Source organism: Schistocerca cancellata, chromosome 7 (genome assembly GCF_023864275.1).
Source record: "Schistocerca cancellata isolate TAMUIC-IGC-003103 chromosome 7, iqSchCanc2.1, whole genome shotgun sequence".
Classification (NCBI taxonomy): domain Eukaryota; kingdom Metazoa; phylum Arthropoda; class Insecta; order Orthoptera; family Acrididae; genus Schistocerca; species Schistocerca cancellata.
The window spans coordinates 330,994,844-331,015,152 of record NC_064632.1 but is presented as its reverse complement, the minus strand read 5'-3'; the positions used below and the strand labels follow the sequence as shown (position 1 = coordinate 331,015,152).

The 20,309-nt window shown below is 39.8% G+C and overlaps 1 protein-coding gene across 1 annotated transcript in view; it reads left to right on the top strand.

Moving 5' to 3' along the window:
• The window catches only part of LOC126092259 (sodium-coupled monocarboxylate transporter 1-like), a 196,587-nt gene that overhangs the window by 129,051 nt on the left and 47,227 nt on the right, over positions 1 to 20,309 (top strand). Inside the window, exon 11 of the mRNA XM_049907769.1 lies at positions 9,489 to 9,678. Coding sequence (XP_049763726.1) covers positions 9,489 to 9,678 — 190 coding nt within the window. The remainder of the gene's footprint in view (positions 1 to 9,488; positions 9,679 to 20,309) is intronic.

The following is a 20,309-nucleotide window of genomic DNA, read 5'->3' as shown; positions in this document are numbered from 1 at the left end:
TTTTCAAACAGATCCTTTATTGTATCGCTTTTCGGTCCTTTGGTTACATTAAACCTCCGTTGAAAACTTCGTCTTGTTGCAACAACACTGTGTTCTAGGCGGTGGAATTCCAACACCAGAAAAATCCTCTGTTCTAAGGAATAAACCATGTTGTCTACAGCACACTTGCACGTTGTGAACAGCATACGCTTACAGCAGAAAGACGACGTACAGAATGGCGCACCCACAGACTGCGTTGTCTTCTATATCTTTCACATCACTTGCAGCGCCATCTGTTGTTGAAAATTGTAACTACGGTAATTTCGAAAGTTTGTCCGCCTGAAAATGTACTGTTGTCCCAAGCATATTGCAACAATATAATATAATATCTGGGAGTATGCGTGCGGAACGATTTGAAGTGGAATGATCATATAAAATTAATTGTTGGTAAGGCGGGTACCAGGTTGAGATTCATTGGGAGAGTCCTTAGAAAATGTAGTCCATCAACAAAGGAGGTGGCTTACAAAACACTCGTTCGGCCTATACTTGAGTATTGCTCATCAGTGTGGGATCCGCACCAGATCGGGTTGACGGAGGAGATAGAGAAGATCCAAAGAAGAGTGGCGCGTTTCGTCACAGGGTTATTTGGTAACCGTGATAGCGTTACGGAGATGTTTAACAAACTCAAGTGGCAGACTCTGCAAGAGAGGCGCTCTGCATCGCGGTGTAGCTTGCTCGCCAGGTTTCGAGAGGGTGCGTTTCTGGATGAGGTATCGAATATATTGCTTCCCCCTACTTATACCTCCCGAGGAGATCACGAATGTAAAATTAGAGAGATTAGAGCGCGCACAGAGGCTTTCAGACAGTCGTTCTTCCCGCGAACCATACGCGACTGGAACAGGAAAGGGAGGTAATGACAGTGGCACGTAAAGTGCCCTCCGCCACACACCGTTGGGTGGCTTGCGGAGTATAAATGTAGATGTAGATGTAGATGTAAACGGTGTATTTCTATCGCTGCTCGTTTAGTTTTTATTGCCGTTTCAAATATACCGGTCATTTTTGAAACACCCTGTACTTTCGTGGATAAATAGAGTTGAAAACTTATTTTTCAGTTAATTCTCACTCGTCGAGTATGGTGTACATCGTCATGGAAAAACTGCCGAGCGTTTTGTTCCTCTTTCAAGTGAAGTCAAAGAGCAGTACTGTAATACGGGTACTTCGCAAGACTCAAGATATGGCGGGGGCAGGCTTCGCTTTTTCTGACGTAACCTCTGTGGTTGATCCTTGAGGCTCGTTAACTTTGCAAACAAGTGACTCGCGCAGAGCACGCTTGTGCAAAACGTGAATTATGAAGCAGGTCGGATCGTATGGTATCGATGGGTTTCAATGTGATTACAAAGGATTCACGAGAGTTAGTTATATAGTTTCAGTTACCATCTCGAATAAATCAAACTACGGCCGCAAAACTTGCTGACATTTTAAATTCTTCTCTGCATTAAACGATCAGTGCGCCATTTTTGTCTATCATCGATGATTTGGTGAAGGCAATGTTTGCAGAAATATTCATATTGGCTCTTTAGTAAAATCGCCATTTCGTCGTTCTGGAGATTTCTTCCATGCAATGTTTTTTCGTAAGAAGAAAGAGGAAGAATTCTCTGAGGATCCAGTCAGTAGAATCAGTAGAATAAGGGGAGTACGGGGGGGAGGGGAGGGATTTCGTAGCCCAAAGAGGCAGTATGTATGGCTGTGTGCTGTGCAGAATGAACTTGGGCGTTGTAGAGGAACAAAATCCATTGGACAGTTTCCCTCGCGTTTCATCTTGAATGCCTCCAGTCTTCTCATCGAAAGTTTTCGGTAGTATAGTTTTGACAGTTCGTCCTTACGAGTGTAATGTCTTAGCACCATACCACACCAGTCTCAAAAAAAGACTCGTCATCACCTAGATTGACGGTCGCTAAGTCTTCACTTTTGGAAGGCGGCAAGTCGTCTGTCCTGTCTCTTTTCATAAAATATTTGTAATTATGCAGATTCATAGCGAAACCGGTAACCAATAGGATATATAGACGTTGATTTTTAGTAATGAATGGTTTACTCACAGTACAGTGGTTGAGCGTTCTGATTTTCCTTTCAATTTAGACAGTAAAACCTGATATGGGGCATTTCTTTCGCTTTAAAGGCGAGTGCAGTGTCTGTTATGCGTAGGCCTTGCGCCTACCAAGCCTGCAACCCAAACTGCATCCCAGTTAAGCAGCCAGCCTGCTACCTTGCAGAAGATGTTCGGAGGCTGTCGCGGCACACTCGAGCACAAGACGGCAACCAAAGCAACAGCAGAGGTCGCTGACGCCACGGACCTCTTTTTTACGCTGGCCACGTCACAGGATGCAAGACTGAATGTATCGCGGCATCGACGGCTGTACTTAGGGCGGTGCACGAGCTCTGCGTATCGAGTTCCCGCAGAACGAGCTGCGTGGGCTGGGCGCCGAATGCTGACTACATTTTCACAATCAGGAGCCCACTCCCGGGTCGTCGCTATGCTGCAATCGCCGTTCAAGCCAGCCTGGTCGCGACTGAATTCTTCAGCATCGCCTCTCTGCAGGAGACGCTTCTCCGACAGGAAGACTGATCCTTGATTTCGTAATATTTCTGTGTGTGTGCCTATTGTTTGGCCTCGCCGGACATAGAGCATTGTTATTTTGAACTTAGACTCCAACTATTCACTACCGGATATTGTTGTCTGATTTAGAATTTATGTGGGACCTTGTCATTATCCGAAATGTATTGTGAACTTTGAACAGACTTGGCTATTGTTCTAAGAGACAGAAGAACGTTACTCCGACAGTGTTTATCTGAAGTTGAACTCACGATCAGAGTCGTTTTTCTATCTTTTAGGGTCAAGGCTTAGTACAGCACTTTGTTTTCCCCGTTATCACACTAAGACAGTTAAGAATTGTAAAAATTTGTTTTCTCCTTCCGAAGTTCGAGAAACTGTGCCTAACCAAACGAGTTCAGTTTGTTTCATGATTCCCAAGATTTTTCGTTAATATGTTGAATTGCGTTTCTCTCGATTCAAATAAGACCGCAGCTGTGTGGTCTCGCGGTAGCGTTCTCGCTTCCCGAGCACGGGGTCCCGGTTTCGATTACCGGCGGGGTCAGGGATTTTCATCTGCCTCGAGATGACTGGCTGTTGTTGTGTCGTCGAGGACAGGTAAGGGCCTCGCTGGTCTGGGGAGGATAATAGCGACCACGCCCCCCCCCCCTCCCCCGCACTCATCCCTCCGGGAGACTACCACCCGTTGCAGTGCAGTGACTGCTGGGTACTTCCGTCACTCTCCAGCAGCGGAAAAGCTCTAGGCTCTAGTACGACGCGCGTTTGGCGTCCGGCATTGGAAGATGCGAGAAAAAACAACATTCTGCAATGGCCGAACGGAAACGACGCTCGATGGGTGACAAGCGGCACCGATACATCAAAGGGAAGTGGCCCTTTGATACCCATCTTTCGCAAAACAGCCCATACCAGGTGCGAGTTTGGAGTGGAAGAGAGGGAGCGGGGAAATAGCCTCACATCCTGTCTTGCATCTTTCCCGTAGCCTGTCATTAGCTGTTTTTAATAGAAGACCACCATTAGTCAATTGCTCTCTGGCGTCAGATAGGCATAACGTAGCAAACACAAAGACAGGAAGAGCGGGCTTTGATTGACGATGACGGTAGATAGTCATACCATTAATGAGCGCCTTTAACTTACAACAAATGGACTCTCGTAGTTTTTGGCGGGAGGGAGCGTGCTAACAGTTTTGACATATGAGGAAAAAGTCTTCGACACTGGGCCAGGAATGACTTTATCTCCAGATCTGATAGAGAGTACTTCCTCTTCATTGCTGGGGCAGAACACACTGACTTGGGCTGCAGTAACTATTGTTTAAACCGCAGTCTCCATCAGTGCTGTGCTCGTAAGGCGATGAATATGAGGCTGCGCAAGAGTGCAAGCTTTGGCAGGTTGGGAAGTCGGTACTTAAAGTTTCATCAGAAAAATTTCAATCTATCAGCACAGACTCAGGTCCATTGGCTCGCTTATAACATTTTATAGCCGTCTTTCAACAACCTTATTCAATATGTTGGAGCATCAATAATGTTGACATTATTAATTCATAACTAAAAGTAAGATCCAATCCCACCATTTATTTTGTCAATCGTTAGCTTCAATGATGATTTCAGGTGTTCGATTTTGTAGATCGACATCAAAAAAATGGTTCAAATGGCTCTGAGCACTATGGACTTAACATCGATGGTCATCAGTCCCCTAGAACTTAGAACTACTTAAACCTAACTAACCTAAGGACATCACACACATCCATGCCCGAGGCAGGATTCGAACCTGCGACCGTAGCAGTCGCGCGGTTCCGGACTGCGCGCCTAGAACCGCTAGACCACCGCGGCCGGCAGTCGACATCACTCGAATGTTATTAGGATTATAAATTTTGTAATTTGGTGCAAATTTTGTAATAGACCACTTAGTTCATTTAACTATCTTTTCGATTAACGTAGATAGCCACACAATTATTCATATTTTATGTTTTTGATTAACAAAATTGTCATTCCCCACCTTAAGGTTTACTGCTAGAGCCGTAACTTTGATAGCGTTTTAATTCTTTACGAACATTTTTACCCGAACTGGATCTTAAGGATGTGTCTGAGTTATGACGAGGTCTAGTGCAGTTAACTTACCTTCCCTAGCAGACGCTCGGGCTTTCGTACCTTTTTGGGCAGTGGTGAATCCACGTGTTTCCACTGCTCGCTTTCCTCTATTCTCTCGGGATCATAGTGGTACATCCAACACTGGTCCACGGTCATTAGGAGGGTACAGATGTTATCTGGGTTGCTCAACCACACCTGTAATATTTCCGGTACTGTTTATGTTCGGTAGAGTTTTCGAATGAGGGTGATTAGTTACGGAACCCAATGGGCGGCGATATTTGTCCTGTTCAAAGATTAGTGCAAGATCTTGAAAACTCCTCCGTGACTAGTTTTCACTTTTTCCACTATCGCCTGACTACGAGCAGTAGAGCCTTCGCATCTCTTGCGACTACCGGTTCTTCAGAGAGTTGATCCGCCACTGCGTTTTTCGTCATACAGACTATCACCACACTTGAAGACTCTTCGCTACTTGACTAAGGTTTCCTATGATGTTTCACTGTTGTAGTACACTTCATCAAAATCCGTATTAATTTTTGCGACATTGTTCCCCTAGAATTGCGGAAAACGAATAAGTACATGATATTACAGTATATCAATGAATTGGCTCATTTACTCTGACAGCTTACTACGGTACTGTGGGCAGAAATTTGAGTGAATACCACGACTACAGACATGGACCTACAACCAAACAAAGAAATAACCACGGAACTATATGTTTTCGAGGCTATAATTCTGTTCCCTCTGTTGCAGGATTGTGCAATAACGTTTTCACTTCTTAAGTTATTCCTAGTGCATTGCCGCATAGAACACCCTTTAGAACTCATTTGGCTTGAGATATATGGATAGATCAGACTTCCTGATGACACTGTTCTTCGGCTTCTTCACATTGATTCATCGAGAAGGAGTCCAAAATTTTTACACTGATTGGTAACGTTCACATTATCCCTCCACACGTGACATGAGCACAACGGCCGTTCTAATTTTTCAAGTTTGAATTCTTCTTTTCCCCTCTACTTTGGTTGAACGACACAAAAAATGAGTTGTGCGCAATTTGGGCTCAACAGGAGAGTGGTAACGGTACCCTCAGCTCCTACATTTGAAGTGGGGAACATCGAATAAAAACTTGTGTATTTTTTTCTATAAAATATTGTACAATATTAGCTGATTAACCAATAACTTCTACTTTCAACTTAAAATTAATGCTACTGTATTAACTATGATAACATAAAATATAAAGCTACTGTTTACAACTTCTATGACATACATATCATGAGAAAATCACATTATCTTTTAAATATTCATGTGATTTCATAAAGTCACATTTTATGCTCTCGATACTTGTGGCGATACTCATATACAGGTCGAAGCACTCGCGGCTGCTGTTTCTTATGGTTTGGAAATAATTTATTATTCTTGTTGCTGTCATTTTAATAACTATGTGTAGAGCACTAATGACGCCTTCATTTTTATGCTACAGCGAAGAATTTCTATTAAGGAACTCTCTATTCAGGTCAAGTATGGTCAAAAGTAGTCTTAACTTTAGCAGAAACAAAATGTTCAATCCCAATTTGATAATGTCTGGGATCAGAAGCTCCCTTCCACCCCCTCCCTCAAGTCTCAATGCTTTGAACTGTTTGAAGATTCATTGAGAAGACTGATAAGGACAGAGTAAGAGATGTCTACAATAAACATATATCAGTTTATTCTGAGCTTTCATTGAGAAGACTAATTGGGGCAGAATAACAGATGTTTACCATAAATAGTTTAGCAGTTACAGTAAAACCACACTAGACACCATGAACGAGAACTTGATATGTATAATTATTTTAAAATAATATTAAAATCCAAATACGATGCATTTGATTCAGAGTAGCCACAGAATCATGCTTCTACTTATGTAGTTATAAATAAAATACAAATGCCACTAATTGCATTTTCTTCGTGTCATGAAAATATAAACTCATCACGGAAGAAAAACGTTTACAAGTAATAAATGACAAAAAGCCTCTGGAGCAGGGAAACATACGCGATAAGACTGTGCTTCTCGAAGTATCTTTATCAAAATATAGAAATTCAAGCAAATAGATTTAATTCAAATGTTCCTTGATCTTCAACGTTGAATTCTAGGCTGATCCTTATTGAAAGCAATTCCAGACCAAGTGGATTGAATTTTTTGTCAAGAGTGGCGCCTGTGTTTCTAAGGTAATCTCTTCCACAAAAACGCCGTTGAGAATTGTTTCATATATTCAATACCTAGAAGGTAACTACAAAGGGCATTTTTGCAAAAATTTTCAATCAAAGCACACGCATTTCCAGAAGTGCTTATATTTGATGTTATTGTGTCAAACACTAAGCTTTAACATAGGACTGAAAGTAATATTCAGCAAGAGTTCCATATAAAACCTCTGCCTGCTAATTTCTATAGTAAATACAGGAACTGACATACGTTTAAAATATCTGCGTTGTATGAGTAGAGGATTTTTCTTTCACTTCCAAATACTTTTCTTTATTAAATATATACTGAAGTACACAAGTACATGACTTATTGAATGGCTGAATATCACATTCGGCGCACTGTTGCATCTTCACTGTAGGCTCTGCCCGCTCAGAAGGTCTTCTCTCCTTCATAAGTAACTTGTAGTCCATTTCATGCATGAATCTTGCCCGTCTTTTCAAGCTCTGATTGATCAAAACCCATCTACAGTCTTTAACGTTAATGATAGTTAGAGCATTAGCATGTGCTGTGACGTCAAGCTGTTAAAAAAATCGCTTCTTTTCACTTACGAACCTCCAATGGCAGTTGGTTTCAAATTATATCATCTGGCTAGTACTCGAGCTAACAAAAGAAGGATCTGACTTGTGGGTCACCGATTTTGATCACGTTTTGCAAGAACGATCTATATTGATAATAGGCATATGTTTTACGGAATTTTGCTAGACAGTCTCTAATTTGGCAAAAAGTATAGGTTAATGTTGACGACGAAAAACCGTATTTTCATTTTTTATTAATATAGTATGGGGTTCAAAGTTAATAATGTCCTTTACTGTGTTTCATGTTGTAGCTCGGGTACCCCTCATTCTAAGCGGTCAGCAGAGCGACGTTGGCGGTCTAGCGATCGAAGCGTTAGACAGCCAAACCGCTGGTCTGTGTCCAATTCTTTCTTTCATTTGGTATTTTTTTAGGTGTGTCTGACAATATTCTGATGGAATACTTTTCTTTGCCTTTCTTCCAAGTAAAACATCGGGAAATGTGATTAATAATCACATAACTATATATAATGTATGGGCAGTTATTTTTATGGTGATACATAGTACAAAAGTACATCTAAAGTATATCATTGGATAATTATAACTGATCGTGCGCGTTCTCGCAATCAGTGGGGTGAAGCTGATCATAGAAACAGCCAAACCATAAATGTTTCCCGCACCATGCTCAACACATCATGAAATCTTGCCTCACTGAAACGCTATCTGGTACACTGTTCGTGGAAAACATATCTGATTCACATTGTTAAAAACAAATCTGTATGATACCATATCGCATTCAAGCCAAGTGCATAAAAACACATCTTGGAAGACAGGGGCGGACAGCTGGTTATGGGCGAACGTATGAATTTTAATAGCATCCTCCCTCTCTCGCAATTCTCTGCTCTGCTGTGGCTCCTCATGATTTTGAACTCGTATGCTCAAATTATTTAACTGTCGGAAGATTTGAACGTCATACGGTTGATGAAAAGAGCTACATTTCAGTGGTATCACATTCATGGTGCACGTCGGCTGAGCATCTTCTACGAAAGTCATATTGTAGGGCGTCATGTATCAGGAAGAAAATAACTATCAGCTCATTATGTATACCTCTCGATGTTTTTATTTAAAAAACAAAGGAAGGTATTCTCATGATTAGATACACCGAAAAAACATCGAATGAAAAACAGCCACGATTAAGAATGGAACACGGACAAGCGGTCAGGTAGTCCAACGCCTCGACCGCTCGACCGCCGGCTTCGCTCTTCTAGACGCATAGGATGACGGATACCCTAGCCACAGCATGAAAACCACGAAAACTTTTGACCCAATGTTATATCACTGAAAAAGTTTGATTTTAGATGACTTTCGATGTATACCATCGAAAATAACAGATTTCCGATCATCAATTTTGACCTCGATTTTTTTTTAAAACTAAGTGTTGTCTAGTAAAAAGCTGAAAGACGTATCTCTTTATTTTCAGTATAGATCGCCCGTGCAAAACTTCATCAAAATCGGTAAACATCTTATCAAATCCTCCTCTTGTAAGAGGTTGTCTCCCATAAACGAGCTCAAGACGAGGGCATTGTATTTGGTGTGACTTGTGGGGGTGGTCCAGGTTGAGTTGTCAAAAGGAGCTTGTCAGCTCACTCGCACTGCCAGCTCTCTACCAGTATTGGGGCCATTGACCTGTCACGTCATCCGACCAACGTGATCAGATAACTAAGAACGTTTTCGCTTGAGACGGACGTAAAGAGCATACCTACATTAGATAACAAATGCATTTGTTATGCAGAGGTTATATTTTGCGAAGGTTATAGGTTTGCTTCCTCTCTGGATTTTCCTATTTTGAAGGCCCGGGGGCGCACTTTCTCGTTAATCAGCCCAAACTTCAGACTTCTTTTGGAAAATGGAATAGTACCAAAATGAAGGAGAACCCAAGAAAAATATAGTATATGCCATATAACAGCAACGCTAATGAACAGCTCGTTTTCTTATCATCGTAACAAAATAAGAAGCCACGTTCTGGATCAGAGGCGTCTCACGACAGCTTGTCGGTTTCTGCTGCACAGCTCAATGTCTACGGCGCTCAACTCGATGGCGGCCGTGGTGTTTGAGGACTTCTTTAAGACGTTCTTCCCGCGACGGCAGCTGTCTGAGCGCCAGGCAGACATCCTGATGAAGGCCGTGGTGGTGGTCTTGGGATCCATCTGCACGGCGCTGGTCTTCGTGGTGGACAAGCTTGGCTCTGCTGTTCTACAGGTAACTTGTCTAGTTTACAGTGTCATTAACGATTAACGTAGAATAAGTGTATATGTGCATAATAATATTAAACTTTATACGCAATGAAAACATGAATTATAACGTAATATGTCTAACTTGGACCAGGTACATGCAAACTTTTTCTGAAACATTGGGCTGCTTAGTTCTGAACTGGCAGAAGTCGGTAGTAGTTGGGAGACTCAGAGGCGTGCGGGGAGAATGGTTGGAATCTGGTGTAATTATGGGAATTTTATTGTTTACTTTTCATTGTATTCTTAAAATCTTGTAATTTTTCCTTAAGCTTTCATCCACGTGTCCATACCTCAGTGCTATGATACTATGACTTCTGAATGACTAATTTTTATACGACACCACATCTATATTAATTTTTGCATTCTGCCATTTACCTCAGACATGACATTGTTAAATGTTAAATTTTTTGCCTTATGTGGATTCTTTTATGAGTTAATATTTTAACATGCTTCATAATTCCAGTAAAGCATAATTTAAAAATAGAACATATCATTGTTAACTATAAAATCAAATGATTAGGTCTGGTCTTGACCAGGTTTAAGGGGACCCGGAACGTCCTATACCTCCAATGTTAAATGTAAGGAACATTTTCTTATGAACTATTAACACCAGAAGGATGAAACTTTTACACTGTCACTAGACATCTCCCCATCTAGCCTTCTTTCCACACCTTTCATTCTTTGTCCGGCTTGCCTCTCACACTCCTTTTCTTTCCTTTCAGCAACCCGTTTCCTCTCTTTGTCTATCGACATCACTGCACTCACCATGTACTTTCCGGGCATCACATCCAACTTCTGCAGCACATTGCACTTTATAACGTTACCTTTGTTGTACGTAGCAATGGCATCATATACTCCAAACTGAAGAGAATGAATTTCCACAAACACATTTTTTGGGATTCTGGTCCAAATTACATTATTCACACTCTCATTTTGATTTTGCGTACGTCCATGGAGACATTTCTTCAAAAGTTCAGTCGCAGAAAGAGCTCTGAAAATTGGTTTTATAGCCTTCATGACAGTTTCTGGTAGACTGTGATGATGCTTGTATACACGTTTAGATCCCTGATATTTGTTGTACTTGCACCAGGAATTGGGTCCCTGTGGGCATATTCCATTTAGTGGTTCCTCGTCAGTCGATAAAGTGTGGTAGTAAAGTGCCACTACAGCCTTTTCCATTGCATCAACACTGTGAGTATTTTGTCTTATTGCCAGTCCATAGTCTCTCTGCGATCTGTTGATTACCTCGTCTGTCAATCTTTTAGCTCCACCCAAAGGTTTTCCATCACTGAGTACTTGGCCTTTCATTGTGGTCTTCAGTCGACGCAGCCTTGTTCCCATACATTTCTGAACGTGACCTATGCACTCCTGGTTAGTAATGGTAACATCATTTCCATAAGGTTTCAGCTCAGATACAGCTGCAAAAGACTTCGAATCACCATCACCCAGGAACTGTAGGTATCTGACCTTGTACCACAGAAGAGAGCGACTGAAAATGTCTTTCACACCGGAAACTTCCATGGCCCCACTAGACCCACTGTAATTCCTTCGACAGTTTTCTGCATGCTCATCCTTCACTCTTTTAGGACACCTACAGTGCCGGCCGGAGTAGCCGTGCGGTTCTAGGCGCTACAGTCTGGAACCGAACGACCGCTACGGTCGCAGGTTCGAATCCTGTCTCGGGCGTGGATGTGTGTGATGTCCTTAGGTTAGTTAGGTTTAATTAGTTCTAAGTTCTAGGCAAGTGACGACCTCAGAAGTTAAGTGGCATAGTGCTCAGAGCCATTTGAACCATTTTTGACACCTACAGTACTTGTATTTAATTACAACATCTATAACTTTTGTAGTATCAGCACTTGTTGCCGTTATTACCCCATTATGTGAAGTATGCCCGCGCTTCTGCCACGTACCATCTAGTGCGACAGTCAGGTCCCGAGGATTCTCAACATCTGGAATTTTGCTTCTTTCATGGATTCTTGGGCAATATCTTCAACACAGGATACAACAACCGAGTTATACTTTGAGAGTTTCGTTGGTGGTGGTGGTAGATTCATTACACCATAAAACATTTGACCAGCAGAGTATCCCTTACCGACTGACCTTAGAGCATAAACACTTCTAATATTTGCACCATAGTACTTGCTTTTCTCACTATCAGTTTCACCTTGGCCTATTTCGACATATTCTGGGTTCCAAAATGAAACACTGTAATGACAACTAGTACAATGGAGACAGATTTCTGCTGCAAGTCCTATGTGTCGTTTGACATTTACTGACATACTCAATTTGCAACATTCCTTACACAGTACTGAACTCTCAATCACCTTTGAGAGCAATGAAATGTTAATTATTTCGTTCACATTATCCTCACTACGCTTCTCCAATAAACTGCAGTATTTTTCAGTCGATCCATGCAACTTCTTGCTTGTGCTAGAGACAGGAGTAGATTTCACTTCATGAATAACCTCACTATTTTCAGAATAATTTCCCAAGGTCGGAGAAATTGTCACAATTCCACTAGTGTACCTCGGAGGAGGCTTCTTCCTCTTGTAAACTCTGTTACTAAATCGAGGCATATTTTATAAGTTCCAGTTACGCAATAGAAATACAACACAAAATCGTGCAATAACCACCAAATGTTCAATGTAAACAACAGTACCCAAAGACTACAATACGCAGACAAAACAATTGCCTATCAAATCGTGTTACCAACATAATATAAAGTCTTTGGAAAGACCGAAAGTTTTGAAAAACGATGTTTTCAATTAACATGTATCCATGGAAATTCAATGTCGCGACATGCCCTCTACAGCACATTATTGAAAATAATATTTTCAATACTTGATGTTGAGCTACAGGTAAGATTAATATGTCATTTTAAAGAGGAAGATCTGTAGTATTTTATTTCACAATAAACTGAAAACCCAAAATTTCATCATTTTTTAGGTTCCAGGTTCCCTTAATTAGTGTTTGTTGTAACCATAAATCACATAAATAATTATGTAGACTGTCCCATCAATGTTTCGAATCTGCATCAATATCATCTAGTCACTGTCGTCATGTGAGATGATTAAAGGTACCTCTGATCGAGATTCAGATGACGAAAATTCAAATTTTCTCGTATGATTTGTGAGTTCTGTCTTATCAGGATCTGTTCTCTTATTCCTAATTATTTGTTGCGTTTCGATCCTCTCATTTTCCTTGATCGTCTGTTCTTTAATTTTCAACCTCTCGTTGTACCGTATTGCTGACAGAAGTGTGCACTATTGTTTTACTCTGTTTGTGGCTCTTAACAACAGTATACTACAAAATACTGTGGTGTTACGTCACATTCTTGTCTGTTTCCCGGCGTATTATGCCACTGTGCATTTGTTTACTAAATACGTTAAAAAAATAAGTATCAAATGCAGTCTATTCAGTTATCTCTGGATGTAGAAATATATGTTCTTCCTATTATACGGGCGTTTAATAACAGATTGCACACATAGTCTTACCGCTTAAAAATCGCAATAGAAAAATTACAAGAAACGGTGACAAAACTTATGTCATTTCATTGACCTACCTCAGTGTCAACTGATGGCTTGTTTATGCTGCCCAACGAATTGTATTAACGGTAACTAGAGTGCTGAATCCTTCAGGAACACACTGGTTTAGAAAATGACAAGCTACAATGATGTGTCATATTCCCTGTCACATAAAAAGCCCCACCCCCCTCTCCTAATGTTTTGTATCTAGTTACCGCCAAGACTACAAGTTTAAGAATAACGATATTACATGTGCCTCCATAGCAGCCTGAATGTTATTCTGTGCCAACAGACTGCTGTTCCAAAATGTCGGACAAAGTAATCCTGAGACCACTTTGGTAGCTACCTCCAACTTGTAGGATAATTTGGATAATTTGATGACGCTTTTGCTTACTTGGGACTATAAACATCTTGTAGGACGCATCTCGCAATTCTAACGGCACGACACCACAGTGACAAGGTGGAGGCTACCTGCTGGACATGGTCAGGGCACTACCCTCCCCGGTGTAGACTTCCCTCACAATTCGCCTCATCTCTAAGGACTCTTCCTTGTCAAGCAAACTGATTTACTCCTTACTTAACATGAAATGAATTATTAGCAACTGTTATCATTTGAATACATAAACGTTTCAAGGATAGAACAGAATAATTTATACATATATCAAGTAAAAGATACATATTTTTGAACCTTGATTATTCCGGAGAAGGCAGCAAAGCACTATAAAACGACATGGCAGGGTCTAAGGATCCTAAAAATTCACACAACAGAACTTACGGTTGAACAGAAAACATACACCCTTATTGAACACTGTACAGAACATCTTGACATCCTAACAGAATCCGCATATTATTTCTTGCGAACAGTTGACATCTGCAGTGTTTGATACCCAAGATATCAAGTAAAAGATTCATATTTTTGAAGCTTGATTATTCCGGAGAAGGCAGCAAAGCACCATAAAACGATACGGCAGGGCCTAAAGATCCTAAAAATTCACACAACAGAACTTACGGTTGAACAGAAGACATACACCCTTATTGAACACTATACAGAACATCTTGACATCCTAACGGAATCCACATATTATTTCTCGCGAACAGTTGACATCTCCTGTGTTTGATCCCCAAGAAACTTTATTTGTATAACTGCAGATCAGCATCTTACTGGAGACAGAGTTAATAGAAACACCAAGGCCCAGAATATTCCGAATACTGACGCTGCAAATATGTAAACTACTCACTCATGGAGCAGACCATGGCCAGAAAACCAATTATCAAGTCACCTTGACTAATCAGGTTTAAAAGAAACGGATCGGAAACAACTAAGGATTCTCTTCCCGTGACAGTCCACGCTGCAAATTATCCTCACCAGAATCGATGACACCTGTGTCCCCTGCGACCTGCTGGCAGCAACAACCCTTGTCACGGAGTGTCGCGCTGCGCCTCTCATCTCCAGCTTCTGATCGAGTGTGCTACTTTGCGTCCCCTGAACAAGTCTCTTCTTCAAAAATTTTTGTTCCATGCTGCTTCAGAGTGTCTCACAAAAGCCTACGCAAACTCTGCTCCACCTATTGGAAAGCCGATCGAAGTGTGTCCAACAATGAAATTCTTAGAAACTGAAAATTTTTTGGAAATCTGTGGTAAGGTCTCATGGGACCAAAGTACTGAGGTCATCGGTTCCTAAGCATACACACTACTTAATCTAACTTAAACTAACTTACGCCAAGGACGGCACACACACCCATGCCCAAGGGAGGAGTAGCTGCGTGGTCTAGGGCGTCCTGCACGGTCCGCGCGGCTCTTACAAACTGGGCTTCAACATCCAACCTAGAAAATATATTTTAAGCTACGCGTTGAGGTGCTTCACCACTTTGAGAAAGAGAAATTTCTTGTTTGCGTGGGTTTCCGTCTGGACGGCGCTATTCCTTTCCCCACGAAAGGGGGGGAAAGAAAGGATTAGTAGTAACTGCCTCATAACTTTCCCTCGTGAATCGGCGAGATCACTATCTTTTGCTACGGGGGCTTCCTCCAGTTTCCATGCCAAGAGGTTCTTTTTAATATGAATAGCGGCTTGTAAAATAATTATCTTTGCATTGACTGAACGCACAGAGTTGTTCCCAAACTGCCCTTTTTACAAAGTAGCCGAGGCCATGTTAACTCGCAATTTTGGAGACCTGGTATCACACGCAACTGCCAGCACCACAATGAGGAAGCGGCGTTGTCGACAGGAGTTACCTGCTGACGTGTTGGGGGCACTGCAGTCCACTGGGGTGGGCCCTCATTAGAAGTCACCTCATCCCTATGGACATAGCTGATGCCTGAAAACGACTGTCCCTTCCGTGGTGGATCATTCATGTCATCTGTGGATATGTACAGTTCATTAATTAAGGAAAGACACGGCTAGATTGTTAGATAAGAAGTTGGGTGTTAGCAGCTCGAGGCTCACAATCACTATAACACCCACGATACAAACCAGAAGATTTCAAGATACCGGCTCAGTCAACACAGAGAATACCATAAGCAGGTGGAATAAATAATGAAATATGAAAGGCTGTCGTATTTCAACTATGTAAGGCAGTCTAGCTTTTCCGTCCATGATGTAGACTATTTTTATTACCGACGTGTGCTTCATTTTACTTAAGAAATTGATTTAAAGTATAATTTTGATTAAGGAAACCACAATTTGAACTGAATAAAACAGCGAAATAGATTCTGGAATTTTTAAAAATATTGTACTTGGAACCACCCCACAAAAAAATTAATAAATAATAATATGAATAATGAATGTGATTCTAATTTAGTGTAACCTCCCTACAGAAATTCATTCACATTTAACCTCCACACAAAATTTGTTTCCCATTTAATGTACCCACACAATTCTTTTCTCATTTAATGTAAGCTCGAAACAGAAAAATTCCTAAACCCTGTAATAAAAAAAAAAATTCAGTAACCTGGTAAATTTTGGACGACAGCAGTGCTGCGTCATGGCCCTGTAAGATCATTCTGAATAAAAAAAGCAAAAATTCTTACCTCAATAAAGTCGCCAACTATCTGCTCTTACAATAGCTTTTTCCGGCACAGCTCTGTGCAATGCTGGCCTATAGATTTGTCATTTATGAAAGGAAGCAACAGATTTTTTTTTTTTTTTTTTTTGCAACAATCGGAATGATCACGGATTGGAGAAATTAGTAAATTCTTTAAATTGAAATGAATGCTTGTTAGAAATTACTTTATATGACAAAGATTATTATTAGGACATTTTTTTAAAAGATTTACATGGTAGTTCACATAACATTACTAGATCTGCGCGAGGCTGCTTTTACCTTATACTATAACGCTCAGGCTCCACCATCGCTGCACCACGACCGGCCCAGCCAGCACGATACACCAGACTGCTCGCTAGCAACAACTTACTGCTGCACAGTTCCTACTGCATACAACACTGCTCTTTGGTCTCAGATTCTCTTATAGCTTACATATCGCAGGCAGCGCGTGAGCAATTACATCTGCTCGAGTGCGCTAGCAACAAATTCCTTAATCATGGACCTCTTACATAACCCTCCACTGGGGGGGGCAAAAATTTGGCAGCGATGGTGAGTCAATTGGACTTGCCATGAGCAACAAATTTTTCTATAATCTACTTAATTAACTAAGTCTACAGTCACAGAGTATATACACTATTGATAAGTGCAGAACATATTAAGAAAGACAAAATGTATGGGCAATGAATACAAAATATATTAACAAATGACATAAAGTGCACACGTGCTGTAAAACTCTTTAGCATTTTTACAACTAATAAACATATCAAGGAGTGAAATAAAGCGCACACGCACTGTAGAAGTTTTTAGCATTTTTACATAACATATCATGGAGTGAAATAAAGTGCACATCTTTAGCATTTTTACATAACATATCATGGAGTGGAATAAAGTGCACATGAACTGTAGAAGTCTTTAGAATTTTTACATATTTAAACGCACTGCATAAGTCTTTACCATTTTACAAGAACTAGGAAAGGAATGGGAAGGATTGCATCATGGTTGTAGCACAGTAGGTTGCACGTAGCTGCACTGAAAGTCCATATCTTTCTACAGAAGCACAACACCAAGTGAGACAATCTGAAGTTCTCTTCCCTGAAGTATTAATCAGTGTAGCCAAGACACTGAAATGTTGTATTAATATTGTATGTTATCATTTTGGTAGTACGTTAGGTACACCAAATAGTATAACCCTAATAACATCTCCATTGTTCAAGGTGGTGGACAGCATGATGTGTCAACACCACACTCTTTCACCAACGTAGAATTAGTGCAAAAACCAAATATGGTGCTCCATGATCATATGGATGGACAGGACAAACGGATATTGCAGTAATTTCTGGTAATTAGGTCAGAAGGTGAAGGACATTAAGTCTTATCCTAGTCGTCATTGAGAATTACACTAGTCTATCAACCGATTTGAGTAATTGGTGCCACTCATCGCCTAGTTACTAAACATTTCTGTACTATGTATGAAGTATTACAGAATAATATTCATAAGTCATCTGATTACAGTGAACATTGGCACTCATTGGCCAGATAGAAACCATTTTATGCATTATTCAAAAGTGATCATTCCAAACAAGAGTTAATTAATGGCATACCATTTACATATTTCATCTAGTTATAGTAATCATTGGCACTCATTGGCCAGTTACAAACCATCAGAAGTCATCATTCAAAACAGGAGCTAATGAGTGTAGCATCAAGCTACTGGTATTCATATATAATAGCATGTAAGTGACATAATACAAATTTAAAATATAAGAAACAGTGGCATTCATTGGCCAGTTACTAAACATATAGCAAGTATTGAATATTACAAAACATTTTTCATCATTCAAGTGACAAACGACATATTTAAAATAATTATTGGCACTCATTGGCCAGTTACAAAGTATTCTTATATTTTTATAAAACATTATTCAGTATTATTCAGAAGCCATCATTCAAAATGAGAGTTAATTATTGGCATAGCATTTATAGAGTATAACAAAAATATTATTTACAGAAATTATTGGAATAGTATTTATGCATTATTACAAAACATCATTCAGTGTTACTCAGAACACATCATTCAAGTGACATAGGACATATTTAAAATGCAACACACTATAACTATTACTCAAGGTCTGTGGTTAGAAAACATCATTCAGTATTACTCAGAACTCATCATTCCAGTGACATAAGACATATTTAAAATGTAACACACTGTAACTATTACTCAAGGTCTGTGGTTAGAAAACATCATTCAGTATTACTCAGAACTCTCTTAAACTGGTAGTATTATTTGGGACTGGTAATAGATTTTTTTTGTGCTAGCAATGCATTGCGTTCGGATCGATAATTAATTGCTGGGGCATGACAAAATATTTGCTTTTGACTTATTGCTGTAAATAACTCATTCGTCATGAGTCAGCTGTAGCAAGGTTATGAAACAAGTGGAGTATATGTGATCACATTCATGAATGACACACACAAATGGGTAAAAAAATGAAAGTACTAGAACAGGTTTAATGACTAACTGCTTATAGCACATTAATTTCATGAATAGCTTCTGCTGGAAAAAATACAAAATGGATTATTCAGCTGAAAGAAGAAACGCATATTATGCTGAAAAGTAGGGAACTTCGAATTAACAGGTAATGAAACGTGTACTCAATATGTATGTACTCTAGCTGTGCTTTCCAAAACATTCAGTCATTATACCATGCAACATAAGACATACTGTCAAAACGAACTGCAATAAATACTTAAGTAACTACATAGCATTTCTTAACTAATAGTAAATATATTAACTTCATCATTATTCTCATCTGCAAAGAAAAACTTAAAAGTGATGCGTTAAGTGGCCATATAAAATTTATCACTATCATCACCTGCAAAGAAAAACTTCATTATTCATATCACCATAACTTCATTACTATCATCACCTGCAAAGAAAAACTTCATTATTCCTATTACCATATTCTTCATATAACTATTCATCACCATTCATTATCATCTGCAAAAGGACACTTCATTATTCATTATTCATATTACCATTTACTTCATACAACTATTCATAGTATACAGTTTCTTATTTCTAGCATATTTCATCACTAAAACTAAGATGTGTAGTTCTGTCTGACAGCCTGCATCAGTCGCCTCGTATTCTGAAAGAAAAATAATTAGTTAAGATTGCTATCATACGATGTGTATAGTATATTCTTGTTAATGCTTGTTAATTATGATCCATTTACTCTTCGTGACGAGGTATTGCATCTTCTTTCGTTCATTCCGAAGGTGAAATTCTCATTTCATAGTAATCCACTGTGGTTTGTTTCATTTATTTCTTTTACACGTTATTACTTTCTGAAAATATTGAATAAGGATTAAAATCTTGCATTTAAATCATATACCCATTAAATAAAAACTGGTTTCTAGTGATATAATTAAGCATACAGCATAGCATGACAGAAAAAGTATTATGTCAAAAACACAGACAGTGTTGAGGAAATCAATCATACATACATGAAAACAATCATACATACATGAAAAATGTGCACGGTCTGATATATAACGACAAGAAAAGCGACCTGCTAACCTTATCTTGCCGGGCACTTGCCAAGAAAAAAATACGATAATCATCAGTAAGTATTCATGTATAAATATAATTGCATAAGTGGTCATATAAAAATCAGGAAATGGCATTACAGTGTGATAAATCATAAAGTATATTCACTCAATAAAGGGTTTAATATTGGAGACATGGTGATTGCCTTTGCTTTTTCTGGTTCTCAAAGTTTCGACGTGTACTGCATTGGGGTGAGGAATGCTGCGAATTCGATATGGACCTGCATATAGAAGCTCAAATTTACTACATCTATTCTTTCCTCTGTTGGATAGATAGTGTGTACGTACTAATATCTTCTGTCCAATGTGAAAGTCACGGCGTGTACAAACCTGTTTTTGCTGTCTTCTCCGGCGCTCTGCGGCACGTTTGATGTTGTTCAGCGCAATGTCAATTATTTCATGGTGTCGTAGTCGACGAGATG